We start from the raw sequence: 27,756 nt of genomic DNA, 5'->3' as shown, positions 1-27,756 counted from the left end.
TCACACAATTAAAACAAATTTATATTTATAATGGTCAAAAGCTGCATGGATATCAGCTACATGTGCTATTCCAGGTGTATTTCATGCTTTAGGGGGGCAGGCACAGGTAGGAGGATTTTACTGTAGTGGGGCGTATTCTTGGCAAGTGTTTTTCAGCTTGCTGAGAATACGCTCCATCTGACCTTAGCCTTAAAGTATAATTGCTTGTTAAAAATAAAAATTTAACCGGACAAATGTGACCTAACCAAGGTATTTGGTTGCCAAGGTATGAGATTCCGTCAACAGAAAGTATTTCAAATGACAAGAAAGGCAACTAAGAAAAACATAAAAATACAAAAAAACAAACTACAAAGCTGAAACAATGTATCCAGCAGTTAATAACCCTTTAAAAGGGTGGTTCACCTTTCCATTAATTTTTAGTATGTTACAGACTGCCCTTGCAACTAGCAACTCTGCAATTGGTCGTTTTTTTTTTTGTTTTTTTTTTAATTCTTTTGACTCTTTTCAGCTTTCAAATAGGGGTCACTCACCCCAGCAGTCAAACTATTGCTCAGTGAGGATACAATTTTATTGTTATTCTTACTTTTTTTTTGTTACTTAACATTCTACTCAGTACCACATCAATTCATATTCCAGTCTATCATTCAAACCACTGCCTGGTTGCTGGATATCATGAAAAAATGCAAAAAAATGAAGACCAATTGCAAATTGTCACAGAATATCAATACCTACATTATACTTAAAGAAACAACTCCTTAAAAGGGACATAATGACAAGTCATGGATTTGAGAAGAACTTGTATAGGGCTCTTCTTGTTGGGTAGAGGGAAAAGTTTTTTGCCAAAATGTTAGGCAGCCCCCCCAGTGAAAGAGTTTACATGTCCTTTAAAGAAAAACAGTATACCATCTAACTTGTTCATCAACACAGTATTTTCAGGGCATCGGCGGCATCTTCTATTATTCATGCCACAGCTGAAATGAGCACAAGGCATAGTCATCACTTGTAATTACCAAGCAATACCAGAAGAACCTAGCAAAGGTCTTGGGCAGGGCCCTAATAGCAAAGCTGGTTACTGGCAACATGGTACCATAACAGGGAAGCAAGGAACCATGCCCATAAGGTAGTGATTGTGCTGTGCTTCCTTCCCTCTAAAATGCAAAGTTCTGCTGTTTCTCCTGAGCTGCTGAAAAAAAACAAAGCAGCAAATCATGAGTTGTACAGGTATGGGATACGTTATACGTAACCCGGTATCCAAAAAGTTCCGAATTACAGGAAGACCGTCTCTCTCATAGACTCCATTATAAGCAAATAATTCTAATTTCTAAAAATGATTTCCTTTTTCTCTGTAATAATAAAACAGTACCTTGTACTTTATCCCAGCTAAGATACAATTAATCCTTATTGGAAGCAAAACAATCCTTTTGGGTTCATTTAATGTTTAAATAATCTTTTAATAGACTTAAGGTATAGAGATCCAAATTATGTAAAGATCTCTGCAGAAAACCCCAGGTCCTGAGCATTCTGGATAATGGGTCCCATATCTGTACTTTCTATGGAGATGATAGCAGCTCCCATTTACTGTATATACTCGAGTATAAGCCTAGTTTTTCAGCACCCAAAATGTGCTGAAAAAGTCACCCTCGGCTTATACTCGAGTCGGGTCCCATGGGTCCCTCCAGACTAGCACCCCTCTCCTTTGTGTGCAAATTAGGCCACCTGCAATCAGACCCTCCAGTGCCCTGGCCCGCTCTCAAATTCATCTTCATCTACCATCCTCACCTGTCCCATTCTGCAATAGACATTGCACTTTATTTTCTATATAAACTATATATAGTTTTGAAGGATTTTAACTCTTTGTGTTTTAGCTTGGTTGCTGATTGAGCTAAGTTATCATTGTTGATACCATATTGTTTTTGTTGACCCTCTTCTCCACATACAGAGCTTATTTACTGTTTTTCTTTGAATTAAATATTTAGTGTAATTTTATTGGTATTTATTTTGATTATTGAAACTTAGCAGTAGCTGCTGCTTTTCCCACCCTAGGCTTATACTCGAGTTAATAAGTTTTTCCAGTTTTCTTAGGTAAAATTAGGTACCTCGGCTTATATTCGGATCGGCTTATACTCGAGTATATACGGTATATAAATACATAATGCAGGCTTTCTATATAAAATATAGAATATAACCTATACCCCATAGGTTTAAAATAAAGTGAGCCTTTAAAAGAAATAAATGTAAACTTAAATGAATGTAAAATAAATGTTAAAAATGTAAAAGTGTACATTAATTTAAGATTCCAAGACATGAAGAAAAATATATCCTGATATACTTCGACCTGCTCGCCCATTTTTTGTGAATGGGCCAAAAAAAAAAAAAAAAACAACTATTCTGATATTACCTTCATGGTCAGATTAATCTCTGGTGGGGCCTTTGGCACTTCTACCCCAGACATGCCCCAGCTCTGTCCCTGCCCCAGTCACACCTAAGTCATGCCCCCTCTTGGCCAGGCAAACTCCTAAATAGACCCAATGTGGACCCGCTACTGGACATAAAAATCTTAGATTTTTCTGATGTCTGTTCTAAAGACAGCAACACAAGAACAGTCCTCTTTTTTCACCCTGAAAGTATCACAGACTGGGGTTGTTGTTACAAAATTCATTAGATTAGATTTATGCATTTTTCTTCATATCTTGGAATACTCAAACACAAAATAAAAATTCTGTGAGTTGCAAAAGTGCTTTTACATGAATTTATTTTAAAGGTTTAAATTTGCTCTAAATGAACATGAATAGAAAAGGTAAGTTAACAGCAGTATGTATTACCTACTTAACAACTGCATTATGTATATACACAGCTGGAGGCTTCTATTGCCAGCATTTCATAACTTTCAATACAACTGTGTTGTAGGAATAGTTCATTGTTTTACCACATAAATCTCTGAACTTGTTCATTATCCGGCCATTGGAAAGTTTTATGTAAAAATAAGTAAAAAGAGAATATGTTTATGGTCACGTATAGTGCTAGCTCTAAGAGAATCTTAGGTACTGAAGGGATGGGTATGTTTAGTCTAAAGATGATGTATGGCACAATAAAATAACGAAATTCTAGCAATTTCTGAGGGACCATGGCAGCCAGCAAACAGGAGTAAAACATTAGCAACCAGAAAATGGACTTGCCCTTCAGACTGTCTGCAAAACTCCATGCAGCAAAGAGATAGCCTGGAACTAACAAGTGTTTTACTAGTTCATGTCGCTGGAAGATTTTTCTCCATACATAAAACGTGTAGTGACGATTATCTGCTAGCAAATATTTATGGACATAGGTGAATTTCCAAATTAAAATAACTGAGATGCCCGCTAATGCCATATAAATAAGAGGTTGCTTCCAAACAGATTTAATGAATTCCTTTAGCTTTTGGGGGGAAAATAGATGAGAAAATGAAAAAATCAGTGTAAAACCAAGGAAATAGAAAAGTTGTGGGAAGTTCAAGCAGGCCTCATGACTTGTTTTATCTCCAACAACTATTCCACCATTAAATGACAGAAAAACAAAAAACCCAAGAACCAAAGTGATATATGGCCACGTTAATTGAACAAGCATAATTATATTCCTCACAGACAAGCAGTACTGAAAAAGAAACACTAAAGCTTTCACTGCTTCTGAAACTGATCCCTTGGCTGAAGGATTTTCATCTCGTTTCTTGAGGTGAGTTTTCCATGCTTCTGTTAGTTTTTCTGAAATGACATTTCCAGCACAGAAAATAATCCATATGATGTTTGTCTGACGGAAAAAGAAAGCACACAGACCAAGAAGACTTGCGCTTTTATGGTTCCCATACAGGCACATTAAGTATGCAAAGAGAACAAAAAAAGTAGATCCAGTGTCTGTGTAGTAAAGAAAAGTGAAAAAATAGAGAGTTGGAAATGCATATAAAGTCAGAGTGGATAAAATTTTTTTGAAGCTTGAAACCTGGGGCAGAAGATAAAAACAGGTAAATTGTTAATTTGAAAAAAATGGTGATTTCTGGTTACAAAACAATGAAACACTAATGCACGAGGCTCTCCGGCTCCAGTATCATTAGCAAGCTTTCTTCTCTAAGGCTAATTTAACATGTAGCATTTTCCTGCTAATGGAGAAGCACCCATGGCTATACTTCCCATTGACTTCACTGATTTTATGTATGGAAAAGCAAACACACTTGCACTTCCTATTGAAGTCAATGGGAACTTACAGTGTTACAGTGCTTCTTCTTAGTCAAAAAAAAACAGTGTGTGCTTTCAATAGCCCCTTGTCATTATAGTTGGAATGCACCGAATCCACTATTTTCGGTTTTGCGCCAAACCGCGAATCCTTTGTAAAAGGTTCGGGCGAATACCAAACCGAATCCAAATCCTAATTTACATATGTGACAAAAAGACATGCGATTAGAAGTATTCAGTTCGGCCAGGAATGTGGATTCGGCCAAATCTCAGCTGAAAAAGGCCAAATCCTGGATTCGGTGTATCCTTACATAGACATGCCTACTCATTTGCCATTATTTCCTGCTCCACTCAGAAGACTATGGGCTCTGCCCTTCTGCTGGCAGATAATCAGAATTATTTTGTTCTTGCATAAATAAGCAACTGTTATTTAAAACAAATGTACTTTAATCATTGTATTTAATAAAAGTAATTTACAAGAATTTGTAATCATTATTTGTAATCATTGTATTTAATAAAAGTAAAATACAAAACTACAAGAATTTGTCAGTGAGACAGTTTCCCTTGTGTTAAAAGGATACTTGGGTTCCTTATAATTAATTTTGTCTATATAAAAGGCTAATATTTACACGTTTAAAAGCAATCTGTTTCTAGCATCAAAGCTCAGCAGTATTTAAAGCTTACCTTGTTTTTGCAGTTTATCTTGGAAAGAATTAAATAGATCATGTATAAATTGCCTAAGCTGAAAAGAAGGTTAATAAACCGCAGCATCCCAGAGGAGCAAGCTACACTATCGCTCCATCCAAACAGCCAAGCAGCTGGTTTGACCATGCCAACAGAAGCTAGATATAAGCCAGGAAGGGTTGTGATCATTGGATCCCACTGAAAACAAATAAATGTATAAACCGTTAAAACTGCAAGAACATAGATACGACCTTTGCATTTTAACATAAAAAAATGGATGCTTAAAGAATGCTTACATATTACGTAAGGCTTACATAGCAAAGTAATCAAAATTAACAATAATACTGGGAGGTTCCATCCTACCTTATCTTAGAGTTCAGAAACCAGCTGATTGCTGGACATGATCTGCAAAAGTAGCCATAAATAATGACAATGGGAACACGGAATAAGCATGCTGTGGTCTTTGGATCTAAGTACTATTTACAGTTGCTGAAAATGCTTAAGATTTATTAGTTTTACTAAAATTACACTGACTTTACTAAATTGCTCCAGGCAAAGATAATGAGAAATATTTTAGGAGTACACACATGGATGAGCACAGATAACCAAGAATCCCATTAGGGGTACTGAAGACAGGGAATCGACCCTGAGAATAAAAGGGGTGTTTTAAGGGTTGTGAAGCAGACGGTTCTTATGGGGGAATTGGATCACAGGCAGAGTTCAGACATAATTGTGGAGTGACAAGGGTAGATTAAGAGTGTGGCCCTGTAAGTGGCATTTCATTTTTCAAAGGGGCTTACTTGTTGGCAACACCACCCGGGCCCCTACTAACTTACTAGCGTGGCAGCCCCTGATTACTGATGGTAGTTCGGCAGGTAAAAATATAAGAAATATAAGAAGTTTGAGTAACTCTTCAAAACCTGACAAACTTGGATCTACCAACATCATCTTGTCCAGCATGGATCTGCAGCTGCGCATCTTGATCTTTTGTATTTGGACTAAGATGACATGACTCCAGCCCTGAATTGCTCATAAACATATACAATTTGTAACAATCTGTTACAGTATCACAGAATGTTAATTAAAAGGTTTCTGTGGCTTTAAATGTATTCGTAACTGCAATTAAAAGCAGTAGCAGCTGTCAGTCGTCAGAACAGAGAACAAAGGGAAAAACAAACACTTCTTTCACCTTCAACTACATTGCAACTAAACCATTTTTCATTAATGGATGTTGGAATAATGCTTAGATAGAATACAGTTTTCTTTCATTGTGCAAAGAACTCTATTTGGGCAGTGAAATCTTTTACCACCCCAAAATAATGTAAATGCCCCAAACACACCTTTGTATGACATAACTGATTTACTATAATGAGGTTGGTAATCATGTGGTACAATGTATCCCCTGGCATACAGGAAAAATAACAGCTTTCAATTTTGTCTTGCATTATCATAATGATGTTGTAAAGCTATAAATAGGCATTAGCTAAATACTGTTTTCTAAACATCATAGTGAAGGGCATTACCTGGTTAAAGTGGCCTTGGCAATAAAGCTGTGCTTGGGGGATGTGAAAGCTCTCATCCATATAAGGATCCCTCTGTTGCCTTGTGATTTTGGAGAAAAGTATACTAGAGAGCAGAAAGCAGCCACTGAACAGGGCAGAGAAGTAGTAACCTTCAAGCTTGTCCATACTGTATGTCTGAGAAGTGTAGAGCCTGTAATTAAAATAGATTAGCATATAATGACAATATGTTTAATGACTTTATTGTATAAAGGGAACCTTTAAGTTAAGTATTATATTCACATGGAAACAGTTTAGAAAAAAAAATGATACATGTCATAAGCAAAGCCTAAAAACACATGGTAAATTAGTTGACCATCTGTCACACAATGCCCATAAGCACACTGGGGATCAGTTAGTCTTTAAAATGGCTGTATCGCTGGGAGATTTAGTTTATGGCTTCTAGTTTACAACAAAGTATCAGCTTGTTCTTAAATGTTGCATCAGGGCCACCAGCCCAGCTTGTGTATACTATACAATAGTTATGTGTGGTCTTTTAAAACATTAGTGTACTTTTTGTGTATTAAGTGTTTATACAGAAGGATAACAACCACTCGGACACCCCCAAAGCTATCTTATACATCTCAGTGGCCAGCCTTCTATTTAGTCTGGTGGACTAAAGAATGCAAACAAGCATAGCATACAACATAGAGAAATATAGTTTGATTATCCTCCAAACTAGTAGAAACTAGTAAAAAGGTACCACCAAAGTTTACTTAATCTCCTTAATTGCAGAGTCCCATTCAATTATTTGGGACCTGCGTGTATTTAATAGGGATGTAAACTTAATTATACAGCTTTAAACAACTATTATATATATATATATATATATATATATATATATATATATAAACAAACAGTTTTTAAGCTGTGCAATATAGCAAAAATGCAAAAGTGAAGAGGGATGACGGCACTCACAGGAAATTTATATATATATATATATATATATATATATATATATATATATATATATTGATTACAATTGTTTAATTCTGAAAGCAATGTTGAGTGGTTCTTTTACATTGTTTTAAAAATCAGAACCATCAATGCAGGGAATAGAAAGATGTAAACTGCTTTCAAAAGCAATCACATTTACAAACTTTATAACTTCCCAAAGTATATAGGTGGGCTGCTTAGAATGCTATTTCCGTGTATTACACAGAATACAGCACTTTTGAGTTATATATCCCTTATTGTAACAAGACTACGGTGTAAGTGCAGATTCCAGTAAGCCAAGAGGGCTGCTCTGCTACATTGTCTGGATTTGAGTGATTATATACATTATAATATTTTATACAGGTAGGATTTAGAGCAAAGTCCTACGCACCTGACTCTCCGAGCATATGGCAAACCTACGGGTATCGCTGCTTCCTACGCTGTGCCTCTGACTTCTACACGGCAGCATATCAAGCGCTCACTCATAGGCGCACAGGCTCCACCCGGAAATGTGCTGCACGCACAGAAGACCGACTGGAAACAAAATCTCTGGCTACGTTCTGTGGATTTCCGCAGGCATAGTGTAAATCTTGGAAGCGTGATACTGTGGTATACTAGTGGGCGACTGGTGCTAACTTAAACTTCAGATAACTAAGGGAAAGACGTAACGGGTGAGGCTATCGGCTAATACCGAACTTTATTCTTCTGCGGTTTGCCTGTCTTATTATTATCTATTTATATAGCGCCACATATGCCATAGCACCTTAAGGAAATTATGTATCATCCACATATCACATTCACACACTCTAGGGCTATTTCTTTCAGTTATTCGTTTATGGGCGCTTTATGCATGGAATAAGCACGTTGACCTGTTAGGGTGAAGACACACGGAGCTACTAGTAGCAGCTACTTGTTGTGGCTACTAAAATAGACAATGCTGATCATTTACTGATAATTATCTCTACAGGGCCCATTTATCAAAATACGATTGCCTCCAAATACAAAAAAAACTTATTTTTTCCAAGTTTTGGTACCTTGCGTATTTTCACGATCAAAGTCAGAAAGGTTTTCCCACTGTTTATGATTGTTCGGATATGAAAATTTTGTGACTTTCGGAACGCCAATATGATATTATCGTGACTGATACAATTTTTTCTTAAGCATTTTTGTGACATTTACGATCATCAGAAATTATCGTATCTAATCCAAATTAGTAGTTCGGGGAGATTAGTCGCCTGTGACAAGGGAGATTTGTCGCGGGCGACTAATCTCCCCGTGTGCCAGAGCCCTTATTGTGCCATGTGTACTAGAAGGTATTCTACACAAAATAGGTATTGTATGTTATATTTTCTGGGGTATTATACATGAAAGGGGTACTATATTTATGTTATGTGTTTAGGTGATATGGAATTGGCGCTGGAATTGCTAGTGGACACATAACAGGGCAGTCAGTTGTATAGTGATGCCTGACAATGCAGTATGGAATCACAGTAGTCAGGGGGCCTGTCATTAGGGGGCCTGTTTATCATGCATGTGTACATTAACTTCTGTGCACTAGGGGGTCTGTTTATCATGCTGTGTACATTTACTGCTGAAAAATGGCATAAATAGCAGTGTAAAATAAGTGCCAAATGTATAAAGGTGTGTTTTCTTCCTCTGTCTGTGGTGATTATTTTAAAAATATTAATCTGCTGACCAGGAATGAGATCAAAATGTATTTTGGATCCATGCAAAAGTAGCCATGCATACATCTACCAAATGAAACTCTACGAAATTGTTTAGCATGTGCGTTCAAATTTACCATGAATTTAAATACATTTCTTTCTCTTTCCATTATCAATAAATCAATTTAACGTGTTAAATGAATTAAAACTTCACATGTGAAAGGTGTAAAGTGGTCCAAAAAAAGCAGTAATGGCAGCAAGATCTTGAGAAACTGTATATCACATAAGTATAATAACCAACATAGTCTATAGATACTGAGTCATTGTAATATAAAGTCAGAATGCTAAATGTTTTCCTGCTATGGCTACAGATATTTTACTCTTTTTTTTCTCTCTCTGCAGAACAAATCATTGTCATTGCTTGACAATGACTGAAACATATAAGTTGGAATTATTTCCTGACTGGAAGGCTACACTGTTATTGTTTAAAAATGTACAAAATTCAGCAGATTTAAGAAGAAAAGCAATTGATGGATCTGTTGATGGTACTTTGCTAAATCCTGCAATGGTAATCTTGTTTATTCTGTGTACCTATTATTGGCTACAGTAAAACTGCTGTCTAAAGACCATGTTCTGTAGGGAAAACTGACTATGATCACTGTGCAGAGAAAGAAAGTGAAAGAAAATAGCAACATGTTATTGATGTATTTATCAATAGAGCATTCAAATACTACAGCTGATATACTACAGCTGATGTATATTAGCTTATGCATCAGGGAAAGCCTGTCTGATAGACTTTGTGGTACAGGCATGGGATCCCTTATCCGGAAACCCATTATCCAGAAAGCTCCGAATTACGGAAAGTCTGTCTCCCATAGACTCAATTTTAATCAAATAATTCAGAATTTTAAAACTGATTGCCTTTTTCTCTGTAATAATAAAACAGTGCCTTGTACTGGATCCTAACTAAGATATAATTAATCCTTATTGGATGCAAAACAATCCTATTGGGTTTAATTAATGTTTTATTGATTTTTTAGTAGACTTGAGTGATGGAGATCCAAATTACGGAAAGACCCTTTATCCGGAATACCCTTGGTCCCGAGCATTCTGGATAACGGATCCTATACCTGTATACACCTTCACTGGAGTAAACACACCTATTGTATTTTGTTTCTGCTTAGATTTGTCCTAGTTTTATGGAATTTCACTGGTGCTGGGACCTATTACTTTAACTGTGAAGAACTAAAGGTTATACATTCAGCTTTATCTACCATGCACAGCTGTTTTGGAAAAAGGTTTTATTACTAGAGGGACCCCAGACCAAAAAGAACTTCTTTTCTGATTAAGTATTTGGTTTTAACTTTACAATCTAACACCACATACTCTTAGAGAGTCACTGCTAGCAGCTTAAGGATATTGCTGTATATATATTCCCATGTCAGCATCCAGCTGTGTATTACTGTTAAAGTTAATGCAGCTTATCTAGACACAAGTCCTAGGTTACTTGGTTAACATGGTTGCTTATTGCCTGTTACCAGTTTTTGCTTACTGCGTTTCATTTTTGACCTTGTACTTCTTCTACAGTCTCACCTCATTCTAATACTTCAGTAAATGTCACCTATTTATTTCCTGCTTGTGATCTAATTTGTAAAACTGCTGATAAGCCAGCAAATATTCATAAGCGTATTTTTCTTTATGCTTATGCAGATTGTTGATCCATTTCAAATTCTTGTAGCAGTAAACAAAGCAATCCATCTACAGATGCTGGGGAAAATGAAAACAAGAACCCTTAATTCAGAGATTCTCTTCAACCTATCCCCTACAAACAATGTAAGTATAGCTATATTAATCATATCCTGCCACCCTGTAGGCCAAATATAACACAGATTTCAGATGGAACTCATGTTTAGAGCAGTTTATTATAGCACTGTGATGGCTTCAATATAGATGATAAGTTTGCATTACTGACATTTTTCTATAAATCTCTTTATGTCCTTATCCATTTATAGACAGGACACTAAGATAGTTATAGCAAAATGTCTTTTATTGATACCATGATATATATCTTTAAAATCTAAGCATGAAATCACTGACTTCCCAGGAACCAGTAGTCCTTAATCATGAAATGCACCATATTTCATGAAGTTATGTTATAGTGCCATCACTTTTGTTTATGCGCTTAGCAACGGGTAGTGGTTACATTTAGTTAGACAGCACCAACATTTTTCTGCAGAGTATTTGAATGGGCTATGACTTGCTCTTTAAGAATCATTGTAGGCATGGCATTCACTCCTCGCATCAAGAGAAAGTAACTGAAAATGTGCAAGAAAATATTCAGCAAAAGTACATCAGAAAACCAGCTGCTTGAGGGGTCTTCATAAGGTGCAGTAAGCTAGTGTGTGGGCAAACATACTTTTCAATGACAATGTTTTCATTAAGAAATTAAGGAAATGAATGTGTGTAAACAAAGTACGGCTAAAAAAAGAAGTATAACAAAATTAATGTCTTTCCGTTTAGATTTCGGAAGCTTTTAAAAAATTTGGCTTGGCTGACAATGATTCTGGAGTTCTTGTTGTTTTGACTGAAGATGGGACTAAAAAATCTCAAGAAATAATCTCTCAGATTGATGGCGAACAGGTTCCTATAACTGCACTGACGGAGTTCACAGACATTAAAAAAGTAAAAAAGGTACAACACACTACCAGATCAATAGAGCATGCATTTTCCTTTTCTTTACATCCACTTGAAGGGCACATGAACACTGCAGCACATAAAAGCTCCAATGTTACCTTCCCCTAATTGCTTTTATATATTTTTTTAAAAACATTTTTCAAGCAAGACCTGCTAATAGGTGCCATCTATAATAAGTTAATGAGGCCTGATTGCTCATTACAGATGGGGGTATGAGCGGCTCATACCCTTAAAGGAACAGTAACACCAAAATTTTTCATTTAAAATATCAATTCTAGACACTTTATTTAACACACATACTATATAGAAACTTTTATATTATAACTGGGCATTGAATAAATAACATTACCAGTGATTGATAGGACATAGTGAAAACGGCGATACGGCGACTGCTTGACTTCCGCTTTAAACCGGAAGTTCATTTCCCGCATCGCTTCACTTTCAGAATCTGCCTTGCCAGTGATTAATGGCTTTATTTTCTTGCTGGATCAGGGAGAGGGAAGGGTGACGGAGGCCTTCTTATATCCTGCTGTGTTTCCTAGCCTGTGTGATCAGAGCGCTCTGGCTGAGCTTGCACAGGGAGGGGGGGGGGAGGGGGGGGGGAGGGGGGGGGAGGGGGGGGGGAGGGGGGGAGCTGCCCGGAAGGATGTCAGAGTTGGAAGAGGCCTGAGCCTGGTAATGCTATTTATTTAAAATCTGTTTATAATATTCCCATTTCTATAATATAGATTTGCTTATTAAAATGTATAGAAGTGATATTTATAATGTAAATTTTTTTGTGTTACTGTGCCTTTAACTGGACATTCCTCCATGTATATGCTTGCTTGCTCGCTTGCAGCAGCATGAGGCAAGCGATGGGGTAGCCAGTGGAACCATACAGTAGACCCTTCGACATCCAGGCAGACACAGGATCTGTGGATGGTAGTTTTACCAATTACCAGAAAACATAAAGTCATAAATATATACAGTGTTCAATTGTAATTACATTTACAAATAATATTAAAGTAGAACTAAGACATATTAATTTTGACATGCCAAATGATATTTTGTGCTTCTGTACTAGCCCAAGGCCACCACAAGCCTCAGCAGCAGCTTAGACTATAGTAAGTTTATCAATGCCATTGGCATGTGAACGACGGCCTAACAATCTAAGATGGGCATCTCCTGGCAGTAACTTTCTGAATCATAAATATTATAGGTCTACTAATCTTTGAACTGGTACAGTAAGTTAGTATATAAAATACAGCATTCCTAAATAAGATGTATCGAAATGTATATATTGAAGATTAGCTGTCTTATTAAAACAAAAAAGATGATCATAGACATTAGAGCAATATAAACATTAAAATGAATACAGGTATGGGATCTCTTATCCGGAAACACAAAATCCAGAAAGGTTTATATGTCATTACCCATAGAGATTATTTAAAGCAAATTATTTTTTTTTTAATTCCATTTTTTGTAATAACAAAACAGTAAGGTAAAGTATGTTGATCCAAATTACCAAAAATAAACCCAAATCTGGAAAACCCCAGGTCCCAAACATTAGTAGATCCCATACCTGTACAATAATCTCTTTAACACAAGTATATTTAATATAAGGGAAGCACTGAATGTAAGAATGAGTATGTGAATTATGTTAACATTTTTACTAAGATTTAGCTTTGTGTAGTGAAACAGAAATCCTAATCCAAATCGTAAAGCACACTGAAATTATCTCATTATGAGTTCTGCTCGATCCCAGACCAAGTAATATTATTTGGTTATACATATAAACAATAGCAAATCCAAACCAAGACAACTGTTTTCCATATTCAAAATCCATCTAGATTCCTGCACACTCCTCAGGACTTTTTCAAAAACAAGGCAGACTCACTCACAGATTGATAGTATCAGTTATCTGCCCTTTTCTACAATCTTTTCCTGCTTCTTTGATTTGAAAGCTGGCTATACACTTAAAGTTCTGTTTTTGGCGAGGTTGCCAAACAAGCATATATTTGCCCGATATAGCCAGTTATGTGCTGGACCAAATCAGGGTGATCCAATTGTTTGACCTCTGCAAATACTTAATTCCCTTGGTATTATCAAGTGACATCCTGGTTCTCTTCATAACTTTCAAATCTTTCTCTGTCTTTAATTATAAAAAAAATAACTCTTTTTCCGAGTCCAATTAATGTTTGGGTGGTAGGGGTGCCCCAAGGTCATACCCAGCCTTTTGTTGATCTCTTTGTACACAGTCATCCAACCATTTGGCTTTAAATATCATTCTTATATTTAAGTACCACAGCATTAATCTCTGAAGCACAGACCCATATCTCATCTCTGTTTCCTAACTAATAGATGGATCAGTGTCACCTGGAAAAAAAACAAAAAGTGAACACTTTGCCTGTCTACCCAAATCTCTCCATACTCCTTTTTACAAATAACACTGGTGGCATGCTTATTTACCCTATTACTTTAGTGTCCTTTTCCTTCTATGATCATATTAACACAATATTCAAAACCTTTTACTTTAGCCTTGGTAATATAGAAAAATCCTGTACTGTTTTATTATTACAGAGAAAAACAAAATTCTTTTTAAAAAAATTATTTTTATTAAAATTATTTGTTTAAAGGAGAAGGAAATGTAAAAACTAAGTGAGGTTTATCATAAAGGTCTATGTAAATGCAACCATAAGCTCTCACAGAAGAGCTGCACTGAGTCCTCTATCAAAATAAACACAGGATTTCTTGCCTTCTTTTGTGAACACATGTTCTTCGGTATCAGACTTTCTAAGAAAAATCCTTCATTCCTGGGGCATGAGCAGCTCTCTCCCCTCTCCAGTCTGAGCAGCTCTCTCCCCTCTACCTTCTCCTTGTCCCCCCTCCCATCAGAATGTGTGATCTGAGCTACCTGCAGCTAAAGCTGCAACACAGAAGTTACTTAGCTAAAATGGCAGCTGCTATCTTAAAGGAGAACCGAGATGGCTGAGTCAGGGCTTTCTTCCAAAAACAAATTTTGCCTCCAAGGGACTCCTATGTCTTTAATTTGTCTCTTGTAGGTCAGAAATTTGCAAAGGAGTATATTATGTTTAAACACACATTGTTAGATTGTACTTTCCATTTTACATCCATATTAGGAATGACAAAAACACTTGCCCCATACTGGACAGCTGAGATAGGACCAAAAACTATTGTGCAGCAAGAGAACAAATAGGTAGCACTCGTTTCATTTAACTGCACCGTGCTGTAATGTTCTATGCAAAAGACATAATTTTATATATGGTATATGATGTGTTGTGTTATTACTTATTGATTTGCAAGTGATTTCTCTTTTGATTTTTTAGATTGTAAAAGTGCTTAGGGAACAGTATTTTTTGTACATGCATTTTTATTTAAATTTTTAAGTAAACTTTTCACCCTATATAAGCACAGGTTAGTAATAATGAATGTATGTAAAAATTTGCATTATACAAGTTTTCATGCCAGTTTTTTTTTCTACAGATGTATAAACTAACTGCACAAGAAGAAAAAATTAGCACTGTCCTTGAGGCTGTACTCTGCAGAATGTCAACTAAAGATGTTGTGTAAAGAAGATCTGTTCCAGATAAATGAAAAGCATAGCATAATATTTGTTTCTTACTAGTTGCTCAATTACTCCTTTTTAGTTAAAAGAGATGGAAAGGTTCAAAAACTGGGGGGTGCCAAATGTTAGACACCCCCCAGTGATTGTAAGCATTTACCTGATACCCCGAGCCAGTGCCCCTGTTAGCAGAAAACTGCACCAGCCCGTGGTACTTCTGTGCCAGCGATCCTCTTTCTGCTTCTTGTGGCTTTGCATGCACAGTAGGGTGAAATCCCCAGTGATTGAACCTTTCTTTCTCCTTTAACTCTATTCTGCATGAGTACTTTGTGCTGTTTTGCAGCAATATTTTTGGTTTTGTAAATCAAGCAGATACCAGAATTGGACTTTCATTACAAATATTAAGGGTATAGCTGTAATAGCACTACCTAAACAAACTGAGTGCCAGAGATGAGCATTCTCATGAGAATTTGGATTCATTTCTATTTATCTAGATGAGCAAAATGTTTTAACTTTTGTATATTACTATTAGTAAAATATTTTTCAGAAGATGTGAAATGCAATTTCTTTATATCTTTATTATCTTTCTTTGCTTTGTTTCTTCAGCTTTAAACAAGAGACTGTGTGCCACTCCTCTAAATATGATTTAGAACACTGTATTTAAGAATTACTAGACTAAAATGTATTTTTTTTAGATATATTGCAGGCTCAAAATGATATTTAGGGCAATATAATAATAAAAGGCTAAAAATGTGTACCAGATCTAGTCACCCATGTCAACCAATTAAAATGTAGCATTCCACTTGCCTGTGGGAGAATCAGTTTTGTCAATAGAAGAGAAGCAATCTTTAATAGACTAAAATACTTTTTATACTGGTACTTCAGCCTATTCAGCCGAGTCCAGTGTGACCTGCAGAAGTAGCCCACTCTCCAAAGTACTGTTAGCCAGTTTGATTATAAGAAATACTCATAGGAGGGTAGGGAGATTGATTTCCTGTGCAACTCCTGACCATTGACATATGACATGAACTCTTGGCGTCTTGGCATAATTAGTGTGCCTATAATGACTACTTTGATTGCTGTAAAAGTTCCCGTATGAGGAAAGCCCTGTCTACTAATAATAATGGGAATGTCAGTATCACTTTAAATATTAAACATAGAAAAGCAGGTGATGTGAACAATAATCTGGTACAAGTAGACTAAAAGTTTATTTGTGATAATGGTTTCCAAAGTCACCATGGCAGCTAACATGGGCAATCCCTGCCCCTTTAAGGTTACTGGACAGGAAACTGCACTATAAAGCACCCTGTGCTCAGATCCACCACAGTCTTTTTTTCCTGCCCTAGAGCCACTTAGATGTAAAAGTTTGTTCAGCTTACCAGGACCATTCCAGGGAAGGGGGGGTTGCCCCCTCCTTGTGCTCCCTGAGGGGATTGCAGAAGTAGAAGGGCCCATGTATGACTAGGGCTGTGTGCCCTTTAGGTGTTAAGGGTATGCACTTTATCCACCGTGTATGCTGTACGATTTCTTTTTAATTTAGAAGAATAAGTGTTTAGAGGATATGGATTTGAACTGAATTAGTCACTTTCATTTTAAATTTGCATGTCCTTCAGTTTGCCCTAATCCAAAGTCTGAACAAAAGGAGCAGTGGCACGCTTTAGATCTGGTGTGGGCAATCTCTTATTACATTGACCACACAAGTAATTTGCGCAAGTCAGATAGACTTTTTTAAATTCTGAGAGGCCCAAAGAAGGTAATGCTCCTTCTAAGACTCCAATTGGCTGTTGGATAACTGTTTGTATTGTGATGACATATCAGTTGGCTGGCAGGGAGGTCCCCAAAGACCTTAAGGCTTATTCAGTTCCGGGCTGTGGCTACATCCTGGGTGGCTAGAAGCAATCTGGGTCCTTCTATTATATACCTGTAATACTAGGCTGATTTTGGCCTGCAAATAAACAACGGAGTTGTTTTCGGCACAAGAACATATACTCATGCGTTCTGGCAACAAGATCTGCTCCTTGTTACCGTACATACAATAATAAAACTAATCAGCAACCTAAACCTCACATAATCGCTTCCCCAGCACCGTGCACGCACGGCCGTTCGCCCGTCCCCGGTGGGGGGGGGCTGCTACCGTATATACTCGAGTATAAGCCGAGGGTGACTTTTTCAGCACATTTTTGGTGTATATATGGTATACAGGAATCTGGGCACTGGGCAGATGGCAAGCATTTAGTTTATTATTGATGTTTGCAATCTGGAATATTTAAAATTCTACATAAATATTTGTAAGAAAACAAAAATATAAACTGCAATTAAAAATAAGCTGCCCTATTAGTGAAAAGCAAATGTGCAGGAGGTAGTTGATATTAAAAATGCTTTAGTACTCATCCAGGTAGATTATTTCAATGCTTTAAAATATACAAATCTATTTTAGATTTAAAATAATTACTTCAATGCTGTATTTTACTCCTTCAGAGAAGGTTAAAAACATCATTATTATGGCTGTGAGAATAACCATTCGCTACAGCAGGGCTGGACAGTCTCCATGGAAAATAAAATGTCTGTTTACATTTGCTGACAAAACAATAGAGCATGGAGTATTTCATAAAATATGCTGGCTACTTGACATTGTTTTTATAGTCAAAAATAAGAAATTCAAACAGGTATATTCAATATATCATTTTTACACGTTTCAAAACGCTCACAGTAGACATTTAATATAAATAGAAGAATGAAAAAGGAAAACAGACAGTTCATAACAGCTGACATTTTCCTAAAATACAATCCTTAAGTTCTTTCATTACTATGGTATCTCTAGGTGTTCAAGAAGAAGAAGAAGCATCTTGTTGCTATTTTTAAGCAGATGCTTATTATAGCAGCATACAACATAAACAGTGGGTGCAGGGAAAAAGATAGTCCTAATTTAGAAGGAATGCTGTTATTCTGATAATTATGAATACATGTAATTTCATATCTTTAAGAAAAAATGACATGTATAAATAGCAGAGTTGGTCTGGGTTGCTGGCAGAGCAGGGCATCCTGCATTGTCTGTTGAACCCACTTAATATATTGGCCAAACATCATACACATGGACCTATTAGCTTAACCTACATGCTATATATTGTACAATTCTACCCTCTGGGGTACAGTATAGTTCAATTGTTCCCCACTAAGCAGTAATGCAGCTTGTTTAAATTATCATCTGTCTGTGCCATAAATGCCTAAATTTGGCTGGGCAGTTTGGACAATTTTGAGCATACTGCCTGAAAGCCTAGGTATGTATAACAGGTTGAGAGTATCTAGTATAAATAAATTTGAAGCAACTGGACTTGTTTGGTAATCATTGAAGACGTTTCACTACTCATCCGAGCAGCTTCTTCAGTTCAACTGACTGGTATGGGAAGTCCTCAGCATATATACTCTTCCACTAATCCAATCACAATGGCACTATGTAACTCTTCATACCATGAGAGTTAATATTAACAGATCATCCTGGAATTCTTTTGTATCACAAATGAAGTATCAGGTTTGAAGATTGCATCTACTAGTTTACCATGTTGTGAGTGCATAAATCATTGGTAGATAAGGAGGTGAACAGAACCCAGAATTTTGATCATTCAGCCTGAGCAAACTAAACAATGGCATGTGGGAATAAGCCATATACCACAGAGGATTTGCCAGTGTATGGCCACCTTTACATATGTTTGATACCCCCTTATAACATTCCCTATAGGCTGTACCTCAGGGAGGGCTCAGCTCTTCTGGGACTTTATTTTATTTTTATACTATGTTTTTAATCACCGGGTTAACACACATTTAAATATGGGGATATCTTATATACGGTACAATTAATCTCCATGATGATCCAATATGATTTACTAGATCCAAGGTTGGAGATCTTGACAAAGGTTGAAACACACATCAATCTCAAGCTAAAATAATGAAAAAAGAGGAGAGACGAGGGGAGGTTTTTCCAATACTATCTCTGTATAGTAACATGGATAGATAGTGAAATACAAGCAGGCTTATAAACAGTAACATTAAAAAATGTAAAGGTTTTAAAGTAATTAAAATATAATTGACTGTTGCCCTTCATGGTAAAAGTTGTGTCTTTGCTTCAGAAATGCTACTATAGTTTATATAAACGAGGCTACTGCGTAGCCATGGGGGCAACCATTCAAGCTGGAAAAAGGAGAAAAGGCACAGGTTACATAGCAGATAACAGATAAGCTCTGTAGAATACAATGTGGATCTACTCATCTTATCCATTATATGTAATTTGTGCCTTTTCTTTTTTTTTTCAAGTTTGAATGGCTGCCCCCATGGCTAAAAGGCAGCTTATTTATATAAATTGTAGTAAAGTTTCTGAAGCAAACACACAACTTATAACTTTGATTTTTTGGTGTTATTGTTCCTTTAATACAGTAACGTGGCTGTTGTGTCCGGTTAGGTGCTGTTTTATGGCTCATGGTGGCCAAGAAGGTACTAGTATAAGTACCACTAGAGCAATTTGCTTACTTCTTCTCTGACCAGATAAATATATTCTCTAATTATGGCACTAGAAATAACCCCACTAAAATCATGTAATTTAACTTTTAATATAGTCCTTGGTGTTGGTGTTTTATAATGGAAAAAACTAAGGTAATAGGTGAATGTGTACAAAAAACCAACTTAAGAAACTCCTTAACGGGTGTTCCACAACAGACTTCAATTAACTGCACCGTTATTTAGTTGCCTAATTGGACTCACTTAATTAACATAGAGTTTTAGTAGATCATGGAATTAAAATTTAACCTTTATTAATTTATAATAAAACTTACATAAGTAATAAATAGAAAAGAAAAAAGAAAATCCCATTAAAAATAGCAAGGGGTATATCAGAGATCTAATTTTAGAGGAGCCCCCGCATCAACAGCCACCTCCCCCCAGAAACCACTGTGCCCGCCCGACGCGCGTTTCGCCCTTGAGAAAGCTCCATGAAAGGGAGCGAAACGCGCGTCGGGCGGGCACAGTGGTTTCTGGGGGGAGGTGGCTGTTGATGCGGGGGCTCCTCTAGTAATGGGGTATAATTGATAAGGTGCATTATGGTCGTATAATTTTAGGTGCAGGGTGGTTTACTCCAGGGACGTGGGAGGTGACAATATGCTCTATGGTGGGGTGAATTATACAGGCTACGGCGTTGGGACAGATATCCCTTTTTTATAGAGGGGAGCGCTGGGAACATTATGGAAGTGCTGCAGCAAAAGCACCCTTGAACTCCCACGTATCCCATACTTTATAGGATGATGGGACAATTGATATATGCTACAGTACTTGTATAGATATTATTACTTTGTTAAAGGGAGCGTTACAAATATTACAGGAGTGTTGTAGTAAAAGCACTCCAAAACTCCCGTTTATTCTAGCAAGCATTAATAGATTTTCTTTCTCTGTCTGCTGTGAAGGTAGTTACATTTGTAACTAATTCGGTGAGGGACTTTCCCTACTACTTTCCAGTTGCAATTTGAAGTGGAGAGAAATTGATAAAACTCTGTTTGCTTTTGAAACTGGTAACATTGTTTTGAGGCTCATGTTAGCCTCAGTGAAATAGCAACTAACAATTGATGCTCCCTGGAGAACTGATAAGATCTCTGATATACCCCTTGCTATTTTTAATGGGATTTTCTTTTTTCTTTTCTATTTATTACTTAAGTAAGTTTTATTATAAATTAATAAAGGTTAAATTTTAATTCCATGATCTACTAAAACTCTATGTTAATTAAGTGAGTCCAATTAGGCAACTAAATAACGGTGCAGTTAATTGAAGTCTGTTGTGGAACACCCGTTAGGGAGTTTCTTAAGTTGGCTTTTTGTATATATTAACACTTCATTTGCACGTTTTTTGGAGACTTTTTTCTCCATATCTATCTCCTTTATAGAATCTGGTTTAGTTTGATACTTAATTGTGGAGGGTGCAGCTATTCTCTTTTCTCTATAAAATAGGTGAATGTGTGTCTACTCAATGTGTCTTTTCTCTCCAAAACTAACTATAATGTGCAACAGAATACTATATAAACAAATACCCAGGATATTGTAAGTGCACATATCACATACTACCCAGAAAATTTTATATGACATATATACTAACACCAACTACTAAATTAAGCAACAATGCTGTAATATATATAAAGTAAATAGCATAAGTGGCTCCACAAAAGAATGAAGAATTTAAGATACAAAACAGCATAAACAGCATGTAAAATAGTGATATTATGTGTGTGTAATATTCTTCATTTCCCAGGGTGCCACAGCCATGTGACTTGTGTTCTGATACACTTCAGTTACACTTTACTGCTGAGCTGCAAGTTGGAGTTGTATCGCCCCCTCCCTTTCCCTCAGCAGCCAATCAGCAGAACACTGGGAAGGGAGCAAGATAGCAGCTCCCAGGGACTCCTCCAGTTACATGGGAGTAGCAGAAACAATAGGTTACCTGAAAGCAGTTCTAATGTGTAGCACTGGCTCCTTCTGAAAGCTCAGACTCAGGCACAATGCACTGAGATGGCTGCCTACACACCAATATTACAACTAAAAAATATATACATTTGTTGGTTCAAGAATAAAAATTGAAATGGTAAAGTGAATTATTTGCTATGTAAACAGAGTAATTTAGAAATAGAAAGTACACCATAAAATCATGACAGTATCCCTTTAACTTTCCCCTGGATTGATATATTAGGTGCAAATTGCACCAGATGCAATTTTTTAAGGTGCCACCAATTACACTGGAATGCTGTAAGAAAAATGCGGTTAAAACATAGCTAAATACATCATTTTTTTTGCACAAAATGGGTCGTTCCTTATACAATATACAAGTTAATTTCTTCTTTTTTATTACTTTTATATGCTTCTTATAATAACTCCTTTAGTCAATAGGGATCTTTATTAATGGTTCTTTGATTTACAATACAATATCCTTTTAGCCTTCTATGCATATTTTATTGTTTAAAATAACTATTCTTCCTTTATTTTTCCTTACTACTTAATACTATGGTGCTTTTTTTGTTTATTCTAGTTCTAATTATCCTTTATTATAGATTTGTAGAAGGGCTCCATAAATGGGCATGTGGCATTGGTAATATGTGGGGCTTGCAGTCTGACTAGGATAGTGAATCTATTCAATTCTTCTATTAACTCTTTTAAGATAAGTAAATTATCGGTGTCAATCTTGTCTCAATACATATTCTCGTTAGTAGAATATAGGTTATTACCTTTGGGCCACTTTGTTTAATTTACAAGGGTATATGGATCTACAAACTGGACATTAGTTCAAAACCACAATAAAACCATCATAAAAAGTTCAGCAATTAAACTGAATCAATAATATTCATTTACAACAAAGGTACAGGGCAAAATCTCAAGTGGTTTAAAACTCCCTCCTTCTTCCACTTTATTCTCAACCAGGTATGTATAATGCCTGGTTAAACTATGACTATAATTAGTCATAAGCAAACTGATTTGGGGATTTCAAGTTTTCTTACATGGACAGAAATTGTCATCTAAAGAATATGCAAAAGCCTAACAGAGAAGTGCAGTTTCAATATAGTAGTCTGGTGTAATCAAAGAACATATATTTTGTGCCTAGAACAAAATTAGCAATTGTTTTTCATTTTTTCTTGCTCACATAAGAGGCATGTGTCTAGCTACTTCTATTCATGGGATTCCATGCCTTACTTTTGCCATAAGTGAGAGTGCAAATCTGTATCTGTTGCCTTTTCCTTAAACATTTTATAGGAGATGAAAGAAAAAACCTTGAGTTCATACTTAATTGGTTTTAGTTTAATTTTAATACAAAAATTTAGTAGAGAAATGTTTTTGTTTTATCAGTATATACAACATTATTACCTGTATCAGGTATGTTCGACAGTGTATGTTCACAATAGAACATAATCATTTTCTTTATTTTAAACACAGACTTCTTCAACAATACCTGAAATAAACTTGATGTTTCAGCCAGTTTGGAACAACACAGTTCCTCACTGGGGGATCAATCCATGAACAAACAGTCCTCCATTCATGGGTTTGAAGTCCAAATCCAAAAAAAATTATACATATGTGTCTTTCCTTGCCACTGCTCCCCAGAGTGCAAGCAAAATAATCACTGTAATTAGTAAGTATGCAACTAGTTCATCAATGCAGCCTCGACTGGAACAACTGCAAGATTGACTTTGCCAGCTGTCCACATAGGTGACTGGAATCCGTTGTCTGTGGGCACGTAGAGAATGTATTCTGGTGAAAAACAAAGGTGGGGGGGTTTACAAATGTTTTTTGTTGATAACACATTTTTAAAATATAGTTAAATCTGGATATTCTTGAATAATAGTTCATTTTATCTATAAGGCATTATTGGTGTATATTGGCTAGAACAGTGCTGTCCAACTTCTGCGGTGCCGAGGGCCGGAATTTCTCTTGCATACATGGTGGAGGGCCGCTAATGGAAGCCAGTTTTGGCCACTCCCCCCTTTTAAACCACACCCACTTCAAACCACACCCATTTTATCACAGTGGTCGCTGCAGGGATATCAACCATTATTCATATGTTAAAGAATTATATTACATCATATTAAGACATACCCTTAAATCCATATGCCTCCTACCCTGTGGATAGCACAGCAACCCCCATCATATAATTACACACCTTAGGGACCATTTAATGGCTATTTCCAACTGCTAACAAACTCCCAGAACAAACCCCTGCCAGGTTCACCTCCCACAGGCAGCATAGGGTAGGCAGAGTATGGCACACACAGGCAGCATAGGACAGACAGAGTATGGCACACACAGGCAGCATAGGGCAGGAAGAGTATGGCACACACAGGCAGCACTCTGCCTGTCCTATGCTGCCTGTGTGTGCCATACTTTGCCTGTCCTAAGCTGTCTGTGTGTTCCATACCCTCCCTGCCCTATACTGCCTGTGTGTACCATACTATGCCTACCCTATGCTGCCTGTGTGTGCCATACCCTCCCTGCCCTATGCTGCCTATGTGCCATACTCTGCCTACCCTATGCTGCCTATACACAGGCATCATAGTCCAGGCAGTACATACAATGTCTAAGGTGTGAAGAGGTGAACAATGTGGGTGATTACAGCCTGAGCCTGAGGTGTGAACACTGCAGGGGGTGAACAATACAGAGATTAAAAGGTGTGAACAACACAGGGGATTACATTTTTAAACAATACAGAGGGATTACAGCCTGAATCTGAGGTGAGAACCATGCAGGGGGCCAGTTAAACTCAGTACTGGTACCATTTAAAGCTTACTCAAAGGTAAGCCATCAAAGCAGCCAGACAGGTGGGGGGCCACACAGAGGGGGGTCGAGGGCCGCATGCGGCCCGCGGGCCGCCAGTTGGACAGCCCTGGGCTAGAATATTAGTGATTTAATTACTTTTAAGGTGCACTAAATCTAAATCTTTAACCTATAAAAGCACTTTGAGTAATACCTATGATTTGAAGTAATGACCTACATTTTAATATGATTTCTTTCCTTTAAACAAGTTCAATAAAAAATAGTCAAATAAAAATAACCTTGTGACTGTATTGTGATTTTTCCTTAAAACAGGGCAGTACTGCATGCAACATAAGCTCAAACCTGCTACGTTTGCTACAATATTCCTAAGGTGCATGATAACACTAGTTTACAGTGAAAAAGCTAAAAAGTTTATACAGTATCAAACAATGATGTCATAAAACATTTTTTACTATTGAATTAAAATTGACTTTTGTACATGTTATAAACATTGCTAAACATTGCTAAAACACTAAAACCTAACCTTTCCAATGCAGAACAGCCTATTCATTACTTTTTTTATGCTACATATACAGTGCAGGAAGAGGGGCAGTTAAGTTGTTTGTTGTGTGGTCTGTGCTTTCCACCTCACAGTAACACATAGGTTGAGTGATGTAATGTTTTTAATGAGTCTGTATACAGTTAAAATGGACATCAGAACTAAACTCAATAAAAACTGAGCAACACAAGTTGTAGTTCCATTCAACATAAAATCCTGTTCCCATTGGTATACACCAATTAAGAACCATGTTGTCACTTAGTGGAAATACCAAAATGACAAATCATTGCAAAAAAAACAGACAGTACTGATTCAGTAGCCTTTCTCTCATGTCCATAATGCACTTCTGTATAAATGCATTTAGGTATGTAACAAGAACTGATTTACTTTACACTTTTGGGAAAATCTAAAAAACAGAACAACATAAAATGCATTGTATGCCATGCCATGAACATACCTCCTTGAAGAATTCATTGTTTGAGTTTTCTCAGGTTTTTCCTTTTCTGTGAAAAAGCACTGAATCTGTTAATAACTTTGCTCTTTGCAAGAGCAAAACATTTGTCTGCTCATCTTCCTTTCATGGACAATGAACACTAAAGCAGATGTTCCAATGATCCACAAGAATGCCACTCAGCGCTACATTGCTCATATAAAGCTCTTACTGTGTCTGGTGCAGCAGCTTTGACTAAACAACCAACTTGCGACACTCCCACAAGTAAATGTAGAGACTGCATCTGGAATGACAGCATAGTGACTCGTTGCCAAAAGCTGCCTGCGCAGTTTGGTTTATGATATTAAACAACTGCTCTTTGTACATTTCCTTATTGAGTAGAAGGCATAACATCTGAAATGGAAAGACCTGCTATCAACATAGCTCTCCCATGTTAAGAAGTGGTCTGCAAGAGTGTTATGAGGTGTTTGCCATTGGTTGCTATATTCAAAATGCAGAATTTTAACAAAGTTAAGAGCTTACTTTGGAAAACAAATTCTGGGCATGTAATTTACACCATCATGAATTAACATGAACAAGCATGAAAATCAAACCTAGAGAGAAATCTGTCCCTCTTCATTTAGCTTTCTGTTAGTTGGTTATTCTAAAAGACAATTAGTTCTAATACATTGTCTAGGCAATAAACACATGCCATTGTATATGACCTGGCAATTAAAATTTGTAAACTAGTTCCTCTTTAATATGCTTTAAAACTTCAACTTGCGGCATAACTTCAGTGTGCTGCTGCTAAATGCAGTACCCTATGCTACGTATTTCACATTTCTTACTTCTGATTTTGCCCATACCAGCACCAAGAGTGCAAACTCTTTGGGGCAGGGCCCTCTTCACCTCTTGTATTAGTTATTGGTTGCTTTGCATGTAATTATGCATGTTCAATGTATAAACCAATTTATTGTACAGAGCTGCAGAATATGATTGTGCTTTATAAATACATGTTAATAATAATAATAATTATTATTATTATAGCATTACAGAAGTAATTTTTGTACTTTCACTAAAGAAGGACACTTCACTGTACAGCTGGTCATAAATGCCCAGATTTAGTCAGGCAGTTTGGTGGATTTCCAACATACTGACTGAATGCCTAGGCACGTGTGACACCTTTGGGGTTGCTGTTTGAAAGACTATCGTGTGAGTCTAAAGTCAAAATATCATCTGCAAATTGCTCTCCTTGGCACATAAAATAGGGTATCAGCTGATAAAGAACTAGGAAAGAACAATGCTATTAGGCCATTACTGATCAGTTGGATTGATGTCAGGTTGGCCTCATCACTTCCATTTCAGATCCAAAATGTTGGCATAAATGGGCATTTAAAACCACCAAGTTAACAACCCTTGCCCTGACATATGCATGGAACATGGATTATGCCATAAGAAGCCACTTTTGATGCCTGTTTGTTGTCATTCATTAAAATCTTAGAGCTTGATTGTCAAATCACCCCGTAAGGCCAAATGTAGCATGGATGAGTTGTATGAGCCTTACCCACAAAGGTTAAAAATAACACTAAATTGACACTGTTGGATTATTATAACCTACAAGAGTAATTACTGGTACAGAAAGGGATTCTTAAGTTATCTTGACTACTCACTCTGCTAAGGAAAAGTTAACTTTTTAGTAACAGGCTAAGCTATAGGCTTTTGATTCCTCCACTTTGTTTTTTTTTTTTTTTAAACAATTTTTATTTTATTGATTTTTATTTAACAGGTACAAGAGACACACAGACATAAGCAACCACCAATGCTGGAATATGTCAACAAAGAAGTTGTAGAAGTCTGTCACGGTATATTGGTCCAGAAGTCCTCCTCTTCTGAAGCTCGTTCCCTGCATTAATAAACCAACTTACATAACTCATAAACACAACAATTAAATGAACTCATAACAAAATAAAATCCATTAGTAAAACATAATTTTGTGTTATCATTCTTCCTTGTATACCATAATTTCTAACTGGTGAAATGGGGGGTTTTGAAGGAAAGGGGGGGTGGCTGAGTGTAGTGGGTAGGGAAGGGCAGGAGTGAGTAGGGGGCATAATCCACATAAATGTAACTGATGTGGATTAAACATAGTCTGATTCCTCTACTTTTAAATTCATATGTAAAATTCTAGTTGGTTCGCAGGAT

At 36.7% G+C, this 27,756-nt stretch overlaps 2 protein-coding genes and 1 long non-coding RNA gene across 3 annotated transcripts; 1 reads left to right on the top strand and 2 right to left on the bottom strand.

Annotated features, from left to right (window-relative positions):
• Nucleotides 1-492: 492 nt before the first annotated feature.
• alg10 (ALG10, alpha-1,2-glucosyltransferase) lies at nt 493-7,811 on the bottom strand. The gene is given in 5 exon segments (NM_001016192.3): nt 493-1,578; nt 2,141-3,969; nt 4,884-5,081; nt 6,407-6,596; nt 7,770-7,811. Coding segments are annotated over 3 exon segments (1,410 nt in total). The 5' UTR covers nt 6,572-6,596; nt 7,770-7,811; the 3' UTR covers nt 493-1,578; nt 2,141-2,922.
• Nucleotides 7,812-7,961: 150 nt separating this feature from the next.
• Nucleotides 7,962-15,849, top strand: tprkb (TP53RK binding protein). The gene is given in 5 exon segments (NM_203994.1): nt 7,962-8,049; nt 9,445-9,610; nt 10,753-10,875; nt 11,563-11,733; nt 15,220-15,849. Coding segments are annotated over 4 exon segments (522 nt in total). The 5' UTR covers nt 7,962-8,049; nt 9,445-9,469; the 3' UTR covers nt 15,307-15,849.
• Nucleotides 15,850-23,105: 7,256 nt separating this feature from the next.
• Nucleotides 23,106-26,433, bottom strand: LOC116409483. Its single transcript, XR_004221873.1, has 2 exons — nt 25,582-26,433; nt 23,106-23,566 (listed from the first exon to the last, which is right to left on the bottom strand). It is a non-coding gene; the product is annotated as an uncharacterized LOC116409483 (long non-coding RNA).
• Nucleotides 26,434-27,756: the final 1,323 nt, after the last annotated feature.

The sequence above is a fragment of the Xenopus tropicalis genome, chromosome 3 (genome assembly GCF_000004195.4).
Source record: "Xenopus tropicalis strain Nigerian chromosome 3, UCB_Xtro_10.0, whole genome shotgun sequence".
NCBI lineage: Eukaryota > Metazoa > Chordata > Amphibia > Anura > Pipidae > Xenopus > Xenopus tropicalis.
The sequence above is the reverse complement of the archived record's forward strand: the minus strand, read 5'-3'. Positions and strand labels throughout refer to the sequence as shown.